This window comes from Caretta caretta, chromosome 8 (assembly GCF_965140235.1).
Source record: "Caretta caretta isolate rCarCar2 chromosome 8, rCarCar1.hap1, whole genome shotgun sequence".
In the NCBI taxonomy this organism is placed as follows: domain Eukaryota; kingdom Metazoa; phylum Chordata; order Testudines; family Cheloniidae; genus Caretta; species Caretta caretta.
In genome coordinates this window covers 85994278-86011412 of record NC_134213.1, presented here as the reverse complement: position 1 = coordinate 86011412, position 17135 = coordinate 85994278, and the positions used below count along the sequence as shown (strand labels likewise).

Below are 17135 nucleotides of genomic sequence, written 5' to 3'. Positions count from 1 at the left end.
TGGAGTCGTCTGATTATGTGAAAATCTGAACATCTACACTGCTATTTTTAGCCCCAGAGTGTGACCCCTGGGAGCCTGTCAGTTGACCTAGGCTCTGAGACTTGCAGCCATGGTTTGTTTTTTGTTTGTTTATTTTAGTGTAGTCATACCCAGCATGCCATTCCAACCTGAGGTGAAAATTACGTTTGTTTCTTTTCAGCCAGATTTTCCCCATGTTCACCTAGCTCAAAATCATATCACATTTCTGATCACAGCCACTGAATACCTTCTTTATATGTTTTCATAAACAGCACTGTTCATTTTAAAACTCTCCTAATTTCGTATAAAGAAATAATAAGTAATGAATATTGACATTTAATATACAAATCCATCATTCCTCCTTTTAGGACATGATGCCATTGTTACCCTTCTGAAACATTATAAAAGACCCCAGGATGACTCACCCTGTAATGAATACTCCCAACCTGGAGGAGGTACAGTTTGATAAGCTGGTCACTTTATAGTCTGAAGGGCCTTTGAAAGCCCATTGAAATCTCTGATAATTTTTCCCCTGCCATCAGTGAGCTTTGGATCGGGCCCTATCTGGTACAGTAAGTTTATATTTGAAGATAATTTAATGGCATGAGTGTCCCTGTTTTTCAGGAACTGTGGGTCTCTGATTTGTGTCCAAACTTCTCCTTTATCTTAGAACGGTGTTGTCACTTTGATACTGGTTAGAGATTAAAAACTGAGCTTTGAAATAAAAATCATTCCTTAATAATCATTATGCATACCTTTCTACATATTTAAGACCTTGTTTAGGTATTCTCTTTGTTTTGTCGTCCTTTGATGTCTGTTTGATTATTGGTATGCAGTAAGTTTCTGTATTCAACCCAATCCTTCATATTTTTGAATGTCTTAAACCACCTAAGTGCCCCGTATCAAGGATTAATTACTCTTTTTGTTACAAAAATATCCCTCTCTATTGCTGACTAAATGACAAGTGGCAAGAAGTAAATTTGCTAATCTCAGCTGTGGAATGGGCTCACAAAAGTTTTCTATTTTGTTAAGAAAAGTATCCACAGAGACAATGAGACATGAAGCATCCTTGCTTAGATTCTGTGGATTTACAGTTCACCTAGGGCACGAATTTGCTCCCAGTGACTGAATAGAAAAATTTCCAGTGATATTCATAGGACTAATATTGGGCCCTGAAAACCCAGATCGCCTAAGTGCAGTATGCGTCTGTTCGGGTACACTGCATTTCCAAAGCATGTGTATCTCCGGAGAGCTGAGTTTGCACAAATCGTTGAATTTCAACTCCAGCAAGCTACTAACACATGCTAGGGTGACCAGACAGCAAGTGTGAAAAATCAGGACAGGGGGTGGGGGGTAATAAGTGCCTATATAAGACAAAGCCCCAAATATAGATACTGTCCCTATAAAATCGGAACATCTGGTCACCCTAACACATGCAGACACAGAAATTAAATCTGCTTGGAACAGCTAAATCCCAGATTTTTTCACCAGTTCACTCTTTTGATGCTTACATGTATACTGGATGGTGTGGGTCACATTTTTAAAAGTTGAGCATCCGCAATCAAGGCCAAATCTTAAAAAAGAGCTCAGCTCTGATTTAGACATCTAAACAAGTGGCCAGATTTTCAGTGCAGATCTTTTGGGAATCTGGCCAATAAGTGTCACAAGAGTGATCTTTTGGGTGGTGAGTGTTTTGGAAATCTTGTCTCCAGTGGTTGATGCTGAGCCTTGCAAATATGACCCACAGCTCTTTAGAAAATTCAGTCCATATATATGACTGTATTAGGCCCGACCTTCTGGGAGTGTAAATCACTGTCGCTCTAATGGACACCAATGGAACTAGGCCAATACACCTGCTGAGGATCTGGCCTAGCATGTACAGCATGTGTGTTTAAAAATACAAGCTCACAGTCCCATCAGGTTTTTTAAAGTGATATTTTTGCCCACATTTTCTCTACTTTTTAAGTAAAAATTGCCTCACTTCTTTTATCAGCAAAGGCATATATACTGTCCTCAGAAAAGTCCATAAACTTCATTCTCTTCTTTGGTTTCAGATGGTTCTTACGTCTCTGTTCCATCCCCTCTAGGGAAGATTAAAAGCATGACAAAAGGTATTTTAATGGCGGAGGGGGACTTAGTTTTATATTCTGTTGCTAAAGGTGTTAATCATCCGGAATATACTGCGCATGATCAATTTTACCTGCTTTTTAAAAATTTAGAACTGTAAAGAAAATGTAACTAAACAGGAGCTGTCTTCCTATGGGAGCATTTTGGAAAGCAATTTACTTACCTTGCGTTATTGACTTTAGTGGAAACAGAGGTGCTCAGTTTCTGGTAGAAAGAAAGCCATACTATTTAGGTCTTAATTTATTTTCTTTGTATGCACTGTTGTTGTAGCTGTGTTGGTCCCAGGATATTAAAGAGGCAAGATGGGTGAGGTAATATCTTTGATTGGACCAACTTCTGTTGGTGAGAGAGAGACATTTTTGAGCTTACACAGAGCCGAAGAAGTTGGTCCAATAAAAAATATTACCTCACCCACCATGTCTCTTTATTTTCTTTAAACTTTTAAATTTCCAGAGAAATTGACTTTTTGTTTAAGATTCAAACCAAAATCTCTTGTTCTGAGAAAAAATATGTGACAGTGAATTGATACTAAAGATATAAACATGAATATATGAATGCAGAGTTAACAAACGTTAGACTGAAATCTGCTGTGAAATGTTTGGGGATACTTCTGTAAGAAAGATGCTATCCAAAAATAAATCGTGTTGTATTGAAGCAGACATGGGCAAAAAATTCAGCTGCATATTTATATTGAAAGGTATTTCATTTTTTGAGATCCTTTTGATTTTCCATTTCAAATGTTAGCTCTGGGTGTACTCAAGTGCTTATATTCTTTACATGTAATCACCATGCATATTAAAATGTTCCATTTAGAAATATTCTTATAAGCACATTGTGGTAGACCACATGGATCAACAATTTAGGGATGTTTGGTGTGTGAATTCAATTGCACATCAGAGTTCAGATTCCAAGTGCCGTTGAACAGTAGATCAGACCACAAATAAGAACCACAGCATTGGTAGCGAGTACTGGATACACTGAATAGGGAACTAATTCCTTATATAAAGGATTTTATGCAACAATCACATGATCCAGACAGAATATGCTTATGGGACTGTGTTCATAAGTGATAAGACTTTACAGCCAAGAAACCCTGAGGCAGCTGTAATGTTGCAAATCCTTGTTTATTATTGGGGTTTATCATGGGTACTGAAACAAAAAGAAATGGGATTACCAGTCACCCAATTTATGGTAGGAAAATCAGCTGCTACTGTGTATGTTTTTGTCAATTTAAGTGCTTTTATTTCCCCCCACTCACACACACATTTTATAAAAAAGGATAACAATTTTCTTTTGCAGAAAAGGCAGATGTGCTCCTCCTCCGTGCTGGTTTGCCATCACATTTCCATCTTCAGCTCTCTGAAATAGAGTTCCATGAGATTATTGGCTCAGGTACCAGAAAGCAGAATGCTTCCATCTTAAAAGCTTGATGCACACAGAAAATATCTTTGTGCTTATTTATTTTTAATCATTTTAGGGTCTTTTGGAAAAGTCTATAAGGGAAAATGCAGAAATAAAATAGTAGCAATCAAACGGTAAGTTTGCAAAGACTTTTCCATTTTGCTTTGTTAGTACCTTAATTTAGAGTACAAAAAAATCATACCACATAATTTTCATGCTATTTTCACTTACTTTTGATTTCTCTTCATGTCAATTATTAGCTACAGAGCCAATACCTACTGTTCCAAATCAGATGTGGACATGTTTTGCCGTGAAGTTTCTATCCTCTGTCGACTCAATCATCCTTGCGTCATCCAGTTTGTTGGCGCTTGCTTAGATGATCCAAGTCAGTTTTCTATAGTCACTCAATATATTTCTGGAGGATCACTCTTTTCTCTGCTGCATGAACAGAAGAGGTATCTGATTAACTCTTCGTATGACCCTATTATAAATAATTCTGGAGATAAGAACTCCACTGGTGCAAATATTTATTATCCATTTCAGCTAGAGGAATGTACCAAATCATTGTTTTAATCCAGACTATTTGGTATGTGAAGGAAACAAGCAATTAATCACAAAACTATTAACTAGTTTATTATTGTTTTACTTGGTGAGATTTTGAATTCAAATTACATTAAACCAACTAAAAAGACAGTTCTGATTTGCAGATGACACAACTGTCAGGTTATTATGAGCACTTCAGAATGTCGCAAGTAAATTTGTCTTATATCTGTCCGTTTTGACCAGTACTGTATGTTTTAAATCTAGGAATCTTGACTTGCAGTCTAAATTAATCATTGCTGTAGATGTTGCCAAAGGTATGGAGTATCTTCATAATCTTACACAACCAATCATACATCGGGACTTGAACAGGTAAGTTTCTCTCCTTGTCCCTCAAATTCAGTGGAAGATGTAGCCCTAAAATAAATACAGTATTCTGTAGTCTGATCTGCACAGCCAGACTCTTGTACCTGTGCAGAATTTTATTTAAATCCGTGGGGCTCTGAACAGGCGCATGGGTCCACCTGTATGGATCAGATTGAATCATGAGGCCTAAGGGTGTCAGTGTTATTGAATGCTTTAACACATTTATTTTGAATTATTTATTTGATACATTTTATTTATCCTTCAGACTAATACCTATTTCCCAGCAATGTGTCATATTCTGAAATGATTTATGATTTGTATGCATCCAGTAAGAATAAAATTGACATGGGAAATACACATCTGTTGTGTAATTTACACTAAGTTGCACCCTTTAATATAGTGACTTGACATTCAGTGGAGTAGTCATCTGGTGTATACCTACAAAGTGACAGGAGAGGTTCAAGTATGAAAGACCTGGTTATACAAATTCATGTATGTAAATGTTGGAACAGATTTGAAAATTGCCCATCACACTCCTAGCATATGTTCCATATATAACCACTGCTCATGGTGATGTCTGTTGAATTCTGAAGGTAATCTTTCCAAAAGGATGCAGCTGTTCAACAACTATATTCTCTCCAATGTACAGTCCTGGTCTTTTAAAGTTCATCCTCTCTTGAAGGAAGGAAATGATTTTTATACAGGAACTTACTGTTAAGTTAATGTCTCACCCTGTAAGACAATAAATCCCCTACATGAAAAATTGTAAAGGGCTAGGACCTTATTAGGCACGGAAAAGATTTTCTTCCATATCAGGCATATATACTTTCTTTTCTCTTCTCTTGTTACTAAACGAGAATTTTTGGGAAATAAAATTACAGTATTCATTTTTGTTTGTGTTCCCCAGTGACCCACTTCCAGTATTCCAGCCTAGGGCCAATGTAATTCAGAACTGTATTCCACACACATCCCATTTTTTGTATGATCTTTTGATCCTTGCTCAAAGCTTTCATGTCCTACTGTAACTGGTAGCTGCACTAAAAGCTTTCTCTGCTTTGTAGTTCTTTCTCTGGGGGATGGAACTGGACTTTTCTCCTCTTGCTTTGTGAAGAAATAGAAGCGTTCATTGTATTGTCTCCCAAGTCAGTGCTCCAGTGCCAACAGCAGAGGAGACTGAGGCAGCAGTGGCTTGTCTGGATGTTGCCAGGGCTAGCATCAACAGAATTAACTGTATGGCTTTAACATTTGAAAACATCTGTAATATTTTCTTGTGTCCAGCAGTACTTAAACTGAGGACATTCAAATGTAATATTTAACTCTTTGGGCTTTTTTAAGTTCTGACTTTAGTGGTACATCTATTTTGGATGGCAACACATGAAGCCCAACAAAGAAACAGACCAAAATCCTCAGGAGCACCACTTGCCTCTCATGGGGTTCTGCCACTTTTCCACCCCCCAGAGCTGTTCGAACTTGTTCTGGCAGATAATAGGTCCTAACAAGCCATTCCATCAACTGGCATAGCTAGAGTGCATTGCATTGGACTCAGGCCCTGCTCTGGTTCACCTTCCCTGACATTTCTCCATCCCACCCTAGAATACTTGCTAGGCCCTGGCAGGGGTGGAGAGATGGAGTAGCTATGGTGGACATACTCCAGCTGATGTACTCCACTCCTGCCCTAGGGAAATCTACAGGTGCTGCCTTGCTGTAAGTCTACTTTGTGCCACCAGGGTGGTGCGAAGGAGATTTAGGAGGAACCAAACATTTAGAATATAGATAATAATTTCCACAAAGTATATGCACAGTACCTACAAATAATTACAAGTCAATGCAACACATTCCATCATTGAAAGCAGGGCTTTGGAGCGGAGCTCGCAGAGCAACTCCAGAGCAGTGGAGCTGCAGGTTTTTGCCTGGAGCTGGAGCAGAGCCGGAGCACAGCTCCAAAGCTCTGATTGAAAGATTATAGGAGATGTAAGCCAGGTGATTTCAGTCAGGGAAATGGCGGGGGGGGGGAGGAATATTCAAAGGCATAAATGGGAGTTAGGTGCCCTTTCAAGGGAAGTCGGGAGTCTAACTACCCTTTGTGCCTATGACAATCCCCACCCCCCATCCCCATCTCTCAAGTTTGGTCCTTTAAAAAGTAAGCATAGACAGTGTTGCCAACTCTCATTATTTTATCACAAGTCTCACAAATACATTACCTGGAATTTTGTTTAAAGCCCCAGCTCCCAGAATCATGTTATTATGTGTGAATCTCACCTTTCATTTAAAAAAATGTAATTCTAACCCTCATGGTAGATAAAAGCTTGATATAATGACCCTAAAGTCTCAAAAACCAGAAAACAAATGAAAAGACCCAAACTATTTTTAAAATCTCACAATATTTAAGCCAATCACATGGGGCCTGACTCATGATTTTTAAATGCTTCAGGATGGCAGTCCTGGCACAAATTCTGCCTTATACTTTGTCTCAAATGATGAGCATGCTTTGATTACTCTCCACCTACCAAATGTCTGAGTGTGTCTATCTTTACATGCAAATACCTGTATTAAGATGCAGAAATGGATAGCTACATAGCAGCTGCCTGATTGCATGCACAATCACTTGATTTGAATGTGCAGATTTTGGGATTTCCAAATACAAATAGACCAATCAACAATGTTTATAGGCATATCAGTGGAGGCGAGCTGAAAATTTGAGCCTTATTGAGCAACTTTATTACTTAAGTAGCAAAGCAGGAACGTTGGTATCATGAGAACCAAACTCTGAGCATAAGTCGAACGCCTGTCTATTGCATTCTGTACTAATTGCAGCTCATTTATCAAACAAGTTGGAATGCTTGACAGTAAAGCTTTGCAATAACCAGTTCTGTACAATGCAAAGGCACTGATCTCTGCACCTCAAAGGGAAAGAAAAAAATTAACTGTGGAAATGTTTATCACAATGCAAAAAACCATATGTTTCCATATGAACTGTTAAAGGAAGTCCCTATGGCATACTGCATGTTTGTTTGTTTTCTCTCCCACTTTCTCATTTGTAAACTCTAAATTCTTATATTTTTAAATCCTTATTGTGTCAAGTACAAGCTGTAGATGCAATCCTGACCCCTGTGCATCCCCATTCCATTTCTCCAGCTTGAAAAAGTCACATGGTTAGCCATCCTGTAATGCAATCAGGCAGATTTCCTACTAATCAATGACTTCTCACCTTACACATTACCCTTCAGTGTGGAAATTGGTAGAAGGCATTCTTTAAAAAAAATAAGGTGATGTCCACTTCACTGCACTTCCATTTACCCTGCCAGAAGTAGCCGCAGAGAATTGCAGCAAGTCACTGAGGCATGATATTCCTTTCTTGCAACTGTGTTGGCTGCTCTTAGCCAGGCAGCACTTTTAGTACAGTAAATGTTACACCTCTTGATCTTCTAAAACATTTCCAAATGTTTTCTCTACAACTGGCAGTGAACTACCTGGCCTCTAATTTGCTGGTGTGTTACTGCTCCTTTACGTTGCTATTTTCCAGTCTTCAGGGATATGTCCTGAATTAACTTAGCGTTTGAAAATGTCAGCTACTGCTTCTTCAGTTTCTGCGCTACACTCTCACTACTTCTCTTGTGTACACTTTGCTCACTAGTCCTGACACCTTGACAAGTTTAAGAGTTTTAATAATACATCTGAATGATATTCTGGACACCTAAGTCATCCATTTCTGTCCTTGTTGATCTGATTTCTGATTTAGGGAAATACCCTCTTCCCTTGTTCTGGAAAGACAGATACCAGCAACTGTTAAACAATTAACCAATTGTTTAGTCCTGTACATGTACACAAAATGGATTGCCACCCCCTCAGAGAGAATGGTTATTCCTTTGTCTCACATCCCTCCACTGCTCACAGTCCTCCTCCTGCGCCCGTATTCCCTTACACCTCCCTAGTCTCTTTCCCACAGTCCACATTCCTCTGTCATCCTTTGTTCTCCCTCCTGCACTCCATATTTCCATCTCCCCCTCCATCTGCTCTTACACCTCACAGTCCCCTCCACTTCCTCAGTCTCTCTCCTTCCCAGCCCCCATATTCTCTTGTCTCTCCTGTGAGTCTCCCTGATGTACCCCACATACTTTTGTCCCCTCGTGCTTCCCTGTCCAGTTTCCCAACCAGAGAGCACAGAGGAGCAGCCATGTTCTGTGATGGAAGCACAACTGTTGCCTTCTTAGGTTCCTGTTTACAATGACACAAACCAAAACCCCAAATATATTTGACCAAGGAGGCAGTTGAGATCCAGATCCAAACTTTATAGCTAAGGCTCATCTCTAGTCACAAGAGATAGCTTCAAAGACTGTTCCACGTTGGATTATCCTAAATAACATTGTCCAAAAATGTCATCTTGCAAAAAGGCCATAGATCATATAATTGCCATGCTGGGATCTCTGTCAAGTCACTTGCCAAAAGGTGACATTTTGCTTTCATGTCAATAATGTGAAAGGCATGTTTGCAGCTTTTTGGTGGTGCCTGCCACTGCTAGAGTAGCTTGAACTTTGAAACTTTTACTTTTAAAATCATGCATCCCATTCCCCACCATGAATCCCATTCAGCCCAGGGTGAAAGTCTAGGGAATTACTCCCTGGCCATAGATAAAGCAAATCACCAAGAGTGTAATCTTGACTCCAGTTAAGTCAGTGGAAATTTGTTCACCTCAAATTTGTTCATCTGTTATAAACATCTTTGTAAAGTTCAGAAATCACCAGGGGTGAAAGTAACTTAAGGGATTTATCGGTACACAAGGCCGGGGTCCTGAGCAAGGGGCGGGGGCCTCAGACGGAAGGTGTGGGGCCTTGTGTGGAAGGGGTGGGGTATGTAACTCTCCAGGCCCTTTAAATTGCCACCAGAACCTGAGGGCTCCCAGCTGCTGTTGCTACCCCGGGGCTCCAGCAGCGATTTAAAGGACCCAGGGCTCTGGCTACAGTAGTGGCAGCTGGAAGCCCTAAGCTCTTTAAATCACCACCGGAGCCCCATGGTGGCAGTGGCTGGGAGCCCTGGGGCTCTAGTAGTGATTTAAAGGGCCAAGGACTCCGGCCACTGCCAGGAGCCCAGGGTCCTTTTAAATTGTTGGCCTGGGGAAGCTTCCCCCTGCCGGTACGGTTGGCTGTGTACCGGATCTTGCCGGTACACCATACCGGACCAGCTTACTTTCATCTCTGGAAATCACATAATGCCTCACATAATAAATTAAATGAAACCGCAACATGAGGTGAGGGAAGCTAAAGATAAAATGAATCTCTCATATTCAATATCCTGGATTAGAGGTTTTCTTCTATGTACCATTAATAGAATAATTTGGATTTTTGGTTTTGCTTTCCCAACTAACCTTCAAGGTTTTGATGGTTACCAGCATTGGGGATGAACTCCACTTTAGTACTAGATTGACCAAATATTACTTTCATGAGCGAGCTCAATCAGCATGATTAAAGCACTTAAATGAAAACCTAGACACTTTCAGTATCGGTATAATTTAAACCGTAACAGCTGACCATGTTAGAAACTGTCTTTTTAGTGACTGAGCTTCATTTGATGGCTTTAACTATCTATAAAAAGTTTCTTAAGATCTGGCTTGGTGATACAGATGAAAGAGTGGATGGCAGCGTGGCAGTAATGAGGATGGTGTCTGCAACTCTTCTTTGTTATAAAAATCCCTTTACGAAATCTTAAAATAGCATTGCCTTTCATGAAATCTTCAGTGTATTAAGGCTAGAAAGATCTTTTAGTGACCCCTTGCTTTGGAAAAGGAACACACATTTAATAGGCTTTGCCTGTCTTTTGCTCTGAAAGATGCTCTTGAATCTGGCAGTCAAGCTCAACTACTGGATTTTGTGAAGGACAGGATTGATTACATGTTCTTCTAATTCTTTTTCTAATTTTTTTTTCAATCCACGAGTGAAAGAATGAAAAAGGTATTCCTGGTCTTGCCATCTCGAGCTGTGTGTGACCTTAACATCAGACAATTTAGTCCTGATTCCTCTGAACCCTTTATTAACCTTTCCTTGGCTCTACTGAAGTTTCTTCTCTTGTATTTCCTGAGTCTGAGACTTAAGGGTTCCTTTCTCTCTGTCTGCACTTTTCAAAGTTCTCAGTGCCATTGAGGTGACAATAGCATTTGTGTGCTCTCTGGTCTGAGTTCTGCTTCTATGGGCTATTTCTTTGTTTCTTTAAAGTAGAAAAATTAGTGCATATAGTACTGATGGTAGGTGCCAGACTGACACCTCTAGAGCAAACTCTTCTGTTTTTCCAGATAATGGTTTCAGCACAGGGGGCAAGACAGGTTATCCAATATTGTCTTGTCAAGGTGCCTTAATTTTAAGTCGGGGGGATGACAGCATTGTACTGTCTCTCTGTCTATTGAACCTCTCTGCATAAACTGTTATATGGGTTCCAGACAGCACCAATTCCTGGGCTGCTTTCATTCAGTGCATATCTGTCCACTGTGTTCTTACAGCTCTTAGATCCTGTGTTCTTACACTCAAAGGAGAATCTTCAAACAGCCCTTAATTGCTTCTCTGAAGCTTACAGAAGCCTTGGGCTAACTCTGAACATCGGCAAAACCAAAGTTCTCCACTAGCCAGTCCCTGGACAATCATCAGACCCAGCAAGGAAGATCTACATTGACAAAGAAGAACTGGAAAACGTAGACTACTTAGCCTATCTTGACAGCCATCTCTCACAGAGGACAGACATAGATGTTAAGATTCAGCACGGAATTCGTGGTGCCAGCCTTGTCTTTCGCAGACAGTCTCGCCAGGTGTTCAACAATCACAACATCAGAGAACATACTAAACTGTTAGTTTACAAAGCGGTGGAAATGAGGAGGCCAAAATAAATGCTTTAAAGACACCCTCAAGATAAACATCAAGAGATGTGGCATCGACACCACATGCTGGGAGACAGCTGCCCAGGACAGGGATAATTGGCAAAGACTTATCAGAGAGGGAACATACACTTTTGAGGAAAATAGCCTTGCCCTGGTCGCAGAAAAACGCCAGAAAAGAAAGGAAAGACAACTGTTACGCAGCAATCGCAGCCCAACTCTGTCTTCCAACACCACCTGCCATGTCTGCCAATGAGCCTGTGGCTCAAGAATTGGACTCTTCAGTCACCAAAGGACCCATCAAAAATAAAACCTGTGAAAGAGATCATCCTCGACCTCAAGGGATCGCCACTCCAGACAATCTGTCCACTATGATCTAGGCTAGATTTGAACCAAGAACTTAGAGGAGTCTGTAATTCTATACTGATTTTTGTTGTTGTTTTGCTTACCTTACTACCAGCATACACCATTCTTCAGTGTGTCTGGCTTAGTTTTGCATTTGATTAATATTTTCATTTGACATCTCATGGGGTCTCAAAACATTTCTACTTCTCATATTCAAATCACTTACATATTCTGATGGAAAGTATGGGAGCTGAAATCAGATTCACTAGAAACTCAAAGAATCATGGGAACATTGTATGAACCCGTTACATTTTTATGATTAAATTTATCATCCTGTGGTTTTGGTTTATGTGATGCTAGGAATCTTGAAGACAGTGATTTGTGGGAGTCCTGGTTGGGGGAGTTTAAATTTTATCTGTCTTGAAAACTATTATCTGGCAAGAATTTGTGTTCCTCACTTGACTGTTCTCCTATCAACCGCTCAAATATGGGCATGTTATGCTTTTTTGTGGAGACCATCAATATTACTTTCATTTTCCCTTTATCATGTGTGCTGGTGCCAGCTAGTTCATTTCTTTCTTTTCAAATACTTTCACTCCCCTAAATCTACTTGGATCAGTCACCACTTTGATAAATATCATAAGAGCATTGCTGTGTCCACATTCATACCTCTTTATGTTATAATTTGCTCTGCCTTTCACAAGCCCTGTGCTATGAACATACAGTAGCTGGCACATGAAAACTTTCTGAACACTTGGATCTTCACAGTTTCTTTACATTTTTGATACATACAATATCATTTTCTACATCCTTAGCCATATTCACAGCTTCACTTTCCAAATCCTCGTAGCAATTATAGTTCTAATTTCCAGAAGCCTTGCCGTTTGTGTATTTGTTGCACGCAACCTGTGTTTTTGTGCTTCCTCTTGCGTGTTCTTTGCTTCAGATTAAATCAACTGTAATAGCTTTCCCAAGTCAGTACATCAATTTTCATTAGTTTCTGTAGATGCTTTTATTCCTAAATGACATTTTGCAAAAGGCAAAATCCATTTTAGCTGTATGGCCATGATCTACAATTTTTCACTGCATCTTAGATACAGTACATTGCTTAAATCAGTAAGTTTTTAAGGTGCATTTTCTCTATATATGTGATTTCAGTTTGCTCCAAATTTTCCAGAGGTCTTAAATGTATGCAACCCTGACAACATTCCATTTTTTCCTTTATTTGAAAGGTTTCATCTCTCAATAACTTTCCTCAATAGATGCAGACATTTTCACATTTCATTACAGAGTATTAAAATATTTGAATACGTTGTTTGTATCCTTGTTTAACTGAGTCTAGCACTGGATGCACAATCCTAGATATGTTCTTCCTCTCTCTTCCTATCACTTTTCAGCTTTTGTGGATGCTAACATTTATGGCAGATTGCTTGTCCTTGCAACAATACACATTTGCATTCTGTGACAGTATCAAAGTAAACCTTCTTTTTCCAATTCACTAATGTCAACTCCTTTCATTTTATATGAATTGCTTTTGATATCTTAGATGAGATTTCTTTGCAAGTGGTTATTGCATTGCTTTTATGACTTAAAAATGGCAAACTTTCCTTTCATAATTAGAGAGGTTCCATTTCACACTTTCTTTGCATATCTCTTGAGTATTTTTTTTCGTCTTCTCATTCAGCCTCTGAATTAGACAAGTTACTTGATCTTGTTTTGAAGGTACTGAGACATGCTGGAGTACATATCTAACATACCACAAAAGTGTAGATTTACATTCTGTATACTTCATTTTATTTCATCTCTAAAATAGTTTTGTTATTCATATGGCTGTGTGAGCTTGTGGTCACGACACTGCAGCCAAGACCATTGCCAGTTAGCCAACAGTACCAGGTGATAAATGTTTTATTCAATATTTAAAATAATCACTTGAGCTTCTGTATTAGCCAGGTGTACCCATGATTAAAGGAAATATTGACAAGGGGAGTTGGAGATAGTGTGAAAAGGTTAGTGAACAGCCTAAATATGCGTTCAATAGTGGTAACAAGTTATTCAGTGCGTCCTTACAGTGACGCAGGAACAATGCTGTAGTCATAGTTTAGAATTCACTTCTGTTGTAAATCCCTACTTCCAGCCACTTATAACTTTCTCAAGAAATTACTGTTTGGGCTGAAATTTTTCATGCCTATTCTTATCCCAGAAGAACATTTTTATGTGAAAGTTTTATAAAACTCCATTGAGCTTTAGAGCTCCATTTGTATTACCCAAATGTGAGGAAAAAAGTATTATTCAGATGCTTTTTCTTCTTTTTTGTTCTTAACCCTCTTTAGAAACCCAAAGATGGTTTTGTTTTAAAGTGTGGTTCTACTTTGAAGAGGAACTCTGTAAAAAATATTGCATAGTGGAATTCAAAATTTATTGTCTCAATGACTTACAGGTCAAATGGCCTCTGTGTACAAGTAAAAAAAAAAAGCATTTAGGGTTTTTTTAAACCGCCAACCATCTAAACTCAACCTTAACAAGCTAGGTTCTTTTCTTGTTGCACATTATTGCCAGAAGTAGAACATCTGCAGTACAGGTTATTCTGTAAGTGATTCCTGTGCAGTTTTAGTGTTTTACTTGAGGTGACGTGGGGGTAAGCAATTGGAAGTTATAAACTAATATGTTTATGGTGCGCAAGAAAGGATTCAACCCAGCTCCCCTTCTCCCATAGCTGTGGTAGCTCTTCAGAGTTATTCCAGGTAAAAAAAAAACAAGTCAAAACTTATTTTTGTCAATAAAGTGAGCAGGTATGAAAGCAAGAGGATCTGATGAGTGAGAAGGAGATGTTTTCACATAGTCACCTTTTTAGAGTAGAGTTCAACTTTAAATATTGAAGCTTTGCATGTCGTATATATAGTCCCCTTGAAAAGAGAGGGTGTACTTTGCCTTGTTTGAAAGAATTTAGTTTGGTAATAACAAAGTTATAGCCATTAGTAGGAGGATACAGTTCTCTGCTTTATAATCATATATTGAAACATATTGCTGTGAGTGTCTGAAAATGTAGTTATCGCTGAGGGCCTGATGCTGACTATAGTTAAGAAACCATGTTGACTTCAGGGAGAGCTGTTAGGGCTCAGCAACTTTTAAGATCAGGTTCTGAGAGGGAAAAGGTAAAGAGCTCTTGTGTTGTATTTTAAGTATCATCTGGCAGGTTGACTTACTTATGGAACTTTTATCCAGAGTGGGCATTGCCCAACGTCCTCTTCTGGCCATTACAATCCTCTTTCACCTCTCTCCTTGTCACCTGCAGAGTGGTTCAGAGCATTCCCAAACTAATGGTCTACAGATATATGAGTGTATTCTGGGATGAGAAATCTGTAGGAGTCCCAAAATGTTTCAGTTGAAGTCATGGGAGCTGCAAGCTTGGGGAAAGTACATCTGTACTAGTCCAAATATGCTTGATATTTTAAAACTAAATATGGTTCTAATGTTCAGGGCACCATTCTCACCCACCCATCACAGCTATAAGTAACTATTGGGCTTTAATGGGAGTTACACGGAACCTGTAGAAGAGGAGGGACTGGGTGGGCCCCAGAGATGCTGGGATCTAGAGTGAAATCCTGGCCCCATTTAATTTCAGTTCATTGTAAAGAAAGGGAACCTGATTCTCTTCTCACTCATTGTGCTGTAAATCAGGAGTTTCACTATGGCAAAAAGAAGAATCTGGAAGACATGCATGTTTGTTCCCCCAGACTATTCTGGAACTACTACTGACAGAAAAAGCAGATTCACCGTTAGCTCAGTAGGTAGCCTTTCTGTTTTCAGACACAGAGGTCCTCACGAATAAGGATAATCCTTTATTTGATACATACTCATTTGGTTACTTTTCTCCATCAGGCTTTGAAGTGTTTTATTTTCTCCTACATTTCTGAGAATCAGACAGTCAAGTGAATATGTCTGGGTTTTTTTGACAAAACAGAGGGCTTATTGAAATACATGGGGGAGGGGTTCTAATTTTCCCCCTCTTAATTTTTAAAGAAACAAAGTTATGGTAACTGCAGCACATTATGGGTGAGATCCTGACCCCCACTCTGGCCCCTTCATGCCAGAAAAAGGCTGGAGCACTATGAAGAGGCTCTAAAAGCCCCACTCCCAGCTCAGGAAGTGAGCAAGACAGCCATAAGGCTGCCTTCTCTGGAGCCCCTTAAAGCATTGATGTAGGAAGTGTGCCAGGGCGGGGCTGACCTGGAAGTGACAGGAGTATGCCGGGGCAGGGCTGCAGTATGCAGTATTGCAGAGATTCTGGACAGTGCTGCAGTTTATAGGGCAGTCTCAGAGAAGGTGCCATAATTTAGACAGGCCTTCCAGACTGTCCAGATTACCCTTGAGGTCTTGCCTACCCCCAGAAGAGTCCAGGATCAGGAGGATGCAAAAAGGCTCCCAAAGCAATACATTTAGGCAAAAATGAATTTTTTTTTCATGGAAAAAATGTAATTTCAACTAAACTTCATTTTTGACATAATTTTTTTGTTGGAAACATTTGAAGCAACCCATATATAATATAAGTGTGTGTATATGAGAGAGAGAGAAAGATGTAGGCACATTCAAGTGATTCCTACATTGGGAATCCAAGGGGACAGAGGAATACCTGGTAACAGGACTACTGTGATTACGCTGTGCAGGATTTGGGAGACCATGCTATGGGTGCAGAGCCCTCCTATGGCACAGAGCACTCTGCAGAGGCAGGTGGGGTTGAAGCCCCAAAGCTAAAGACTTTGCTACTGTGTGGATCCTGCCTTCTTCCCCAACATTTAACTGTAAGGGTGACGCTTGTCTGTGTGGGACACAGAACCTCTTGAATCAACTAGCACACACCTCACCACTTTGTGCTCCAAGTACAAGGCACCTTTCTTGGACCTTGCCTTCTCTAGCATAAACACATAGCAACAGGTATATCAACAAATAAAAAATAAAATAATATTGAAAAGCCCTACGAAAACAAGGCACTCTACTCTGCATGCTTCTACCTCTAACGATGAGAGAAAAAACAATACTTGACATTGTTTATTGCTCTGTTGGAAGGTGCTCAGATACTGTAGTGATGAGTGTAGTATAAACATCTCAATAGAATAGTATTCTAACTCCATCTATGCATGCAGATTCTTTTCCTAATCATTAGTGTCTTTTTTAAAATTATCCTAATTTGTGCTGCTTATAAAATAATGATTGCAGTGTTAACCTGACTTCACAAATTTTTGACAAAAAGCTTGAACAGATTTTTTCAAAATGGCATATATGTATATACATATATATACACATATACATATATATACTCATATATATATATAATGTTTTGTTTTGAACATGCAATGAGTTTCCTTTTCATTTGGCTGTTGGCAATGCTTTATCTTGATCAAACATAGAGCCAAAACCAAACAAAGAAAAACAATCAAAGCTTTAGTTCTATTAATCCCCAATATCTGCTCTTCACAAGTTTGCC

General features: G+C 39.4%; 1 protein-coding gene across 3 annotated transcripts in view; it reads left to right on the top strand.

The window, feature by feature from the left end:
- The window catches only part of TNNI3K (TNNI3 interacting kinase), a 176206-nt gene that overhangs the window by 65774 nt on the left and 93297 nt on the right, over positions 1 to 17135 (top strand). For all 3 annotated transcript variants that reach the window (XM_048862616.2, XM_075131732.1, XM_075131731.1), the window contains 6 exons: positions 387 to 473; positions 2073 to 2129; positions 3445 to 3537; positions 3623 to 3680; positions 3807 to 4001; positions 4354 to 4458. In XM_048862616.2, the coding sequence (XP_048718573.1) occupies positions 387 to 473; positions 2073 to 2129; positions 3445 to 3537; positions 3623 to 3680; positions 3807 to 4001; positions 4354 to 4458 (595 nt within the window). The remainder of the gene's footprint in view (positions 1 to 386; positions 474 to 2072; positions 2130 to 3444; positions 3538 to 3622; positions 3681 to 3806; positions 4002 to 4353; positions 4459 to 17135) is intronic.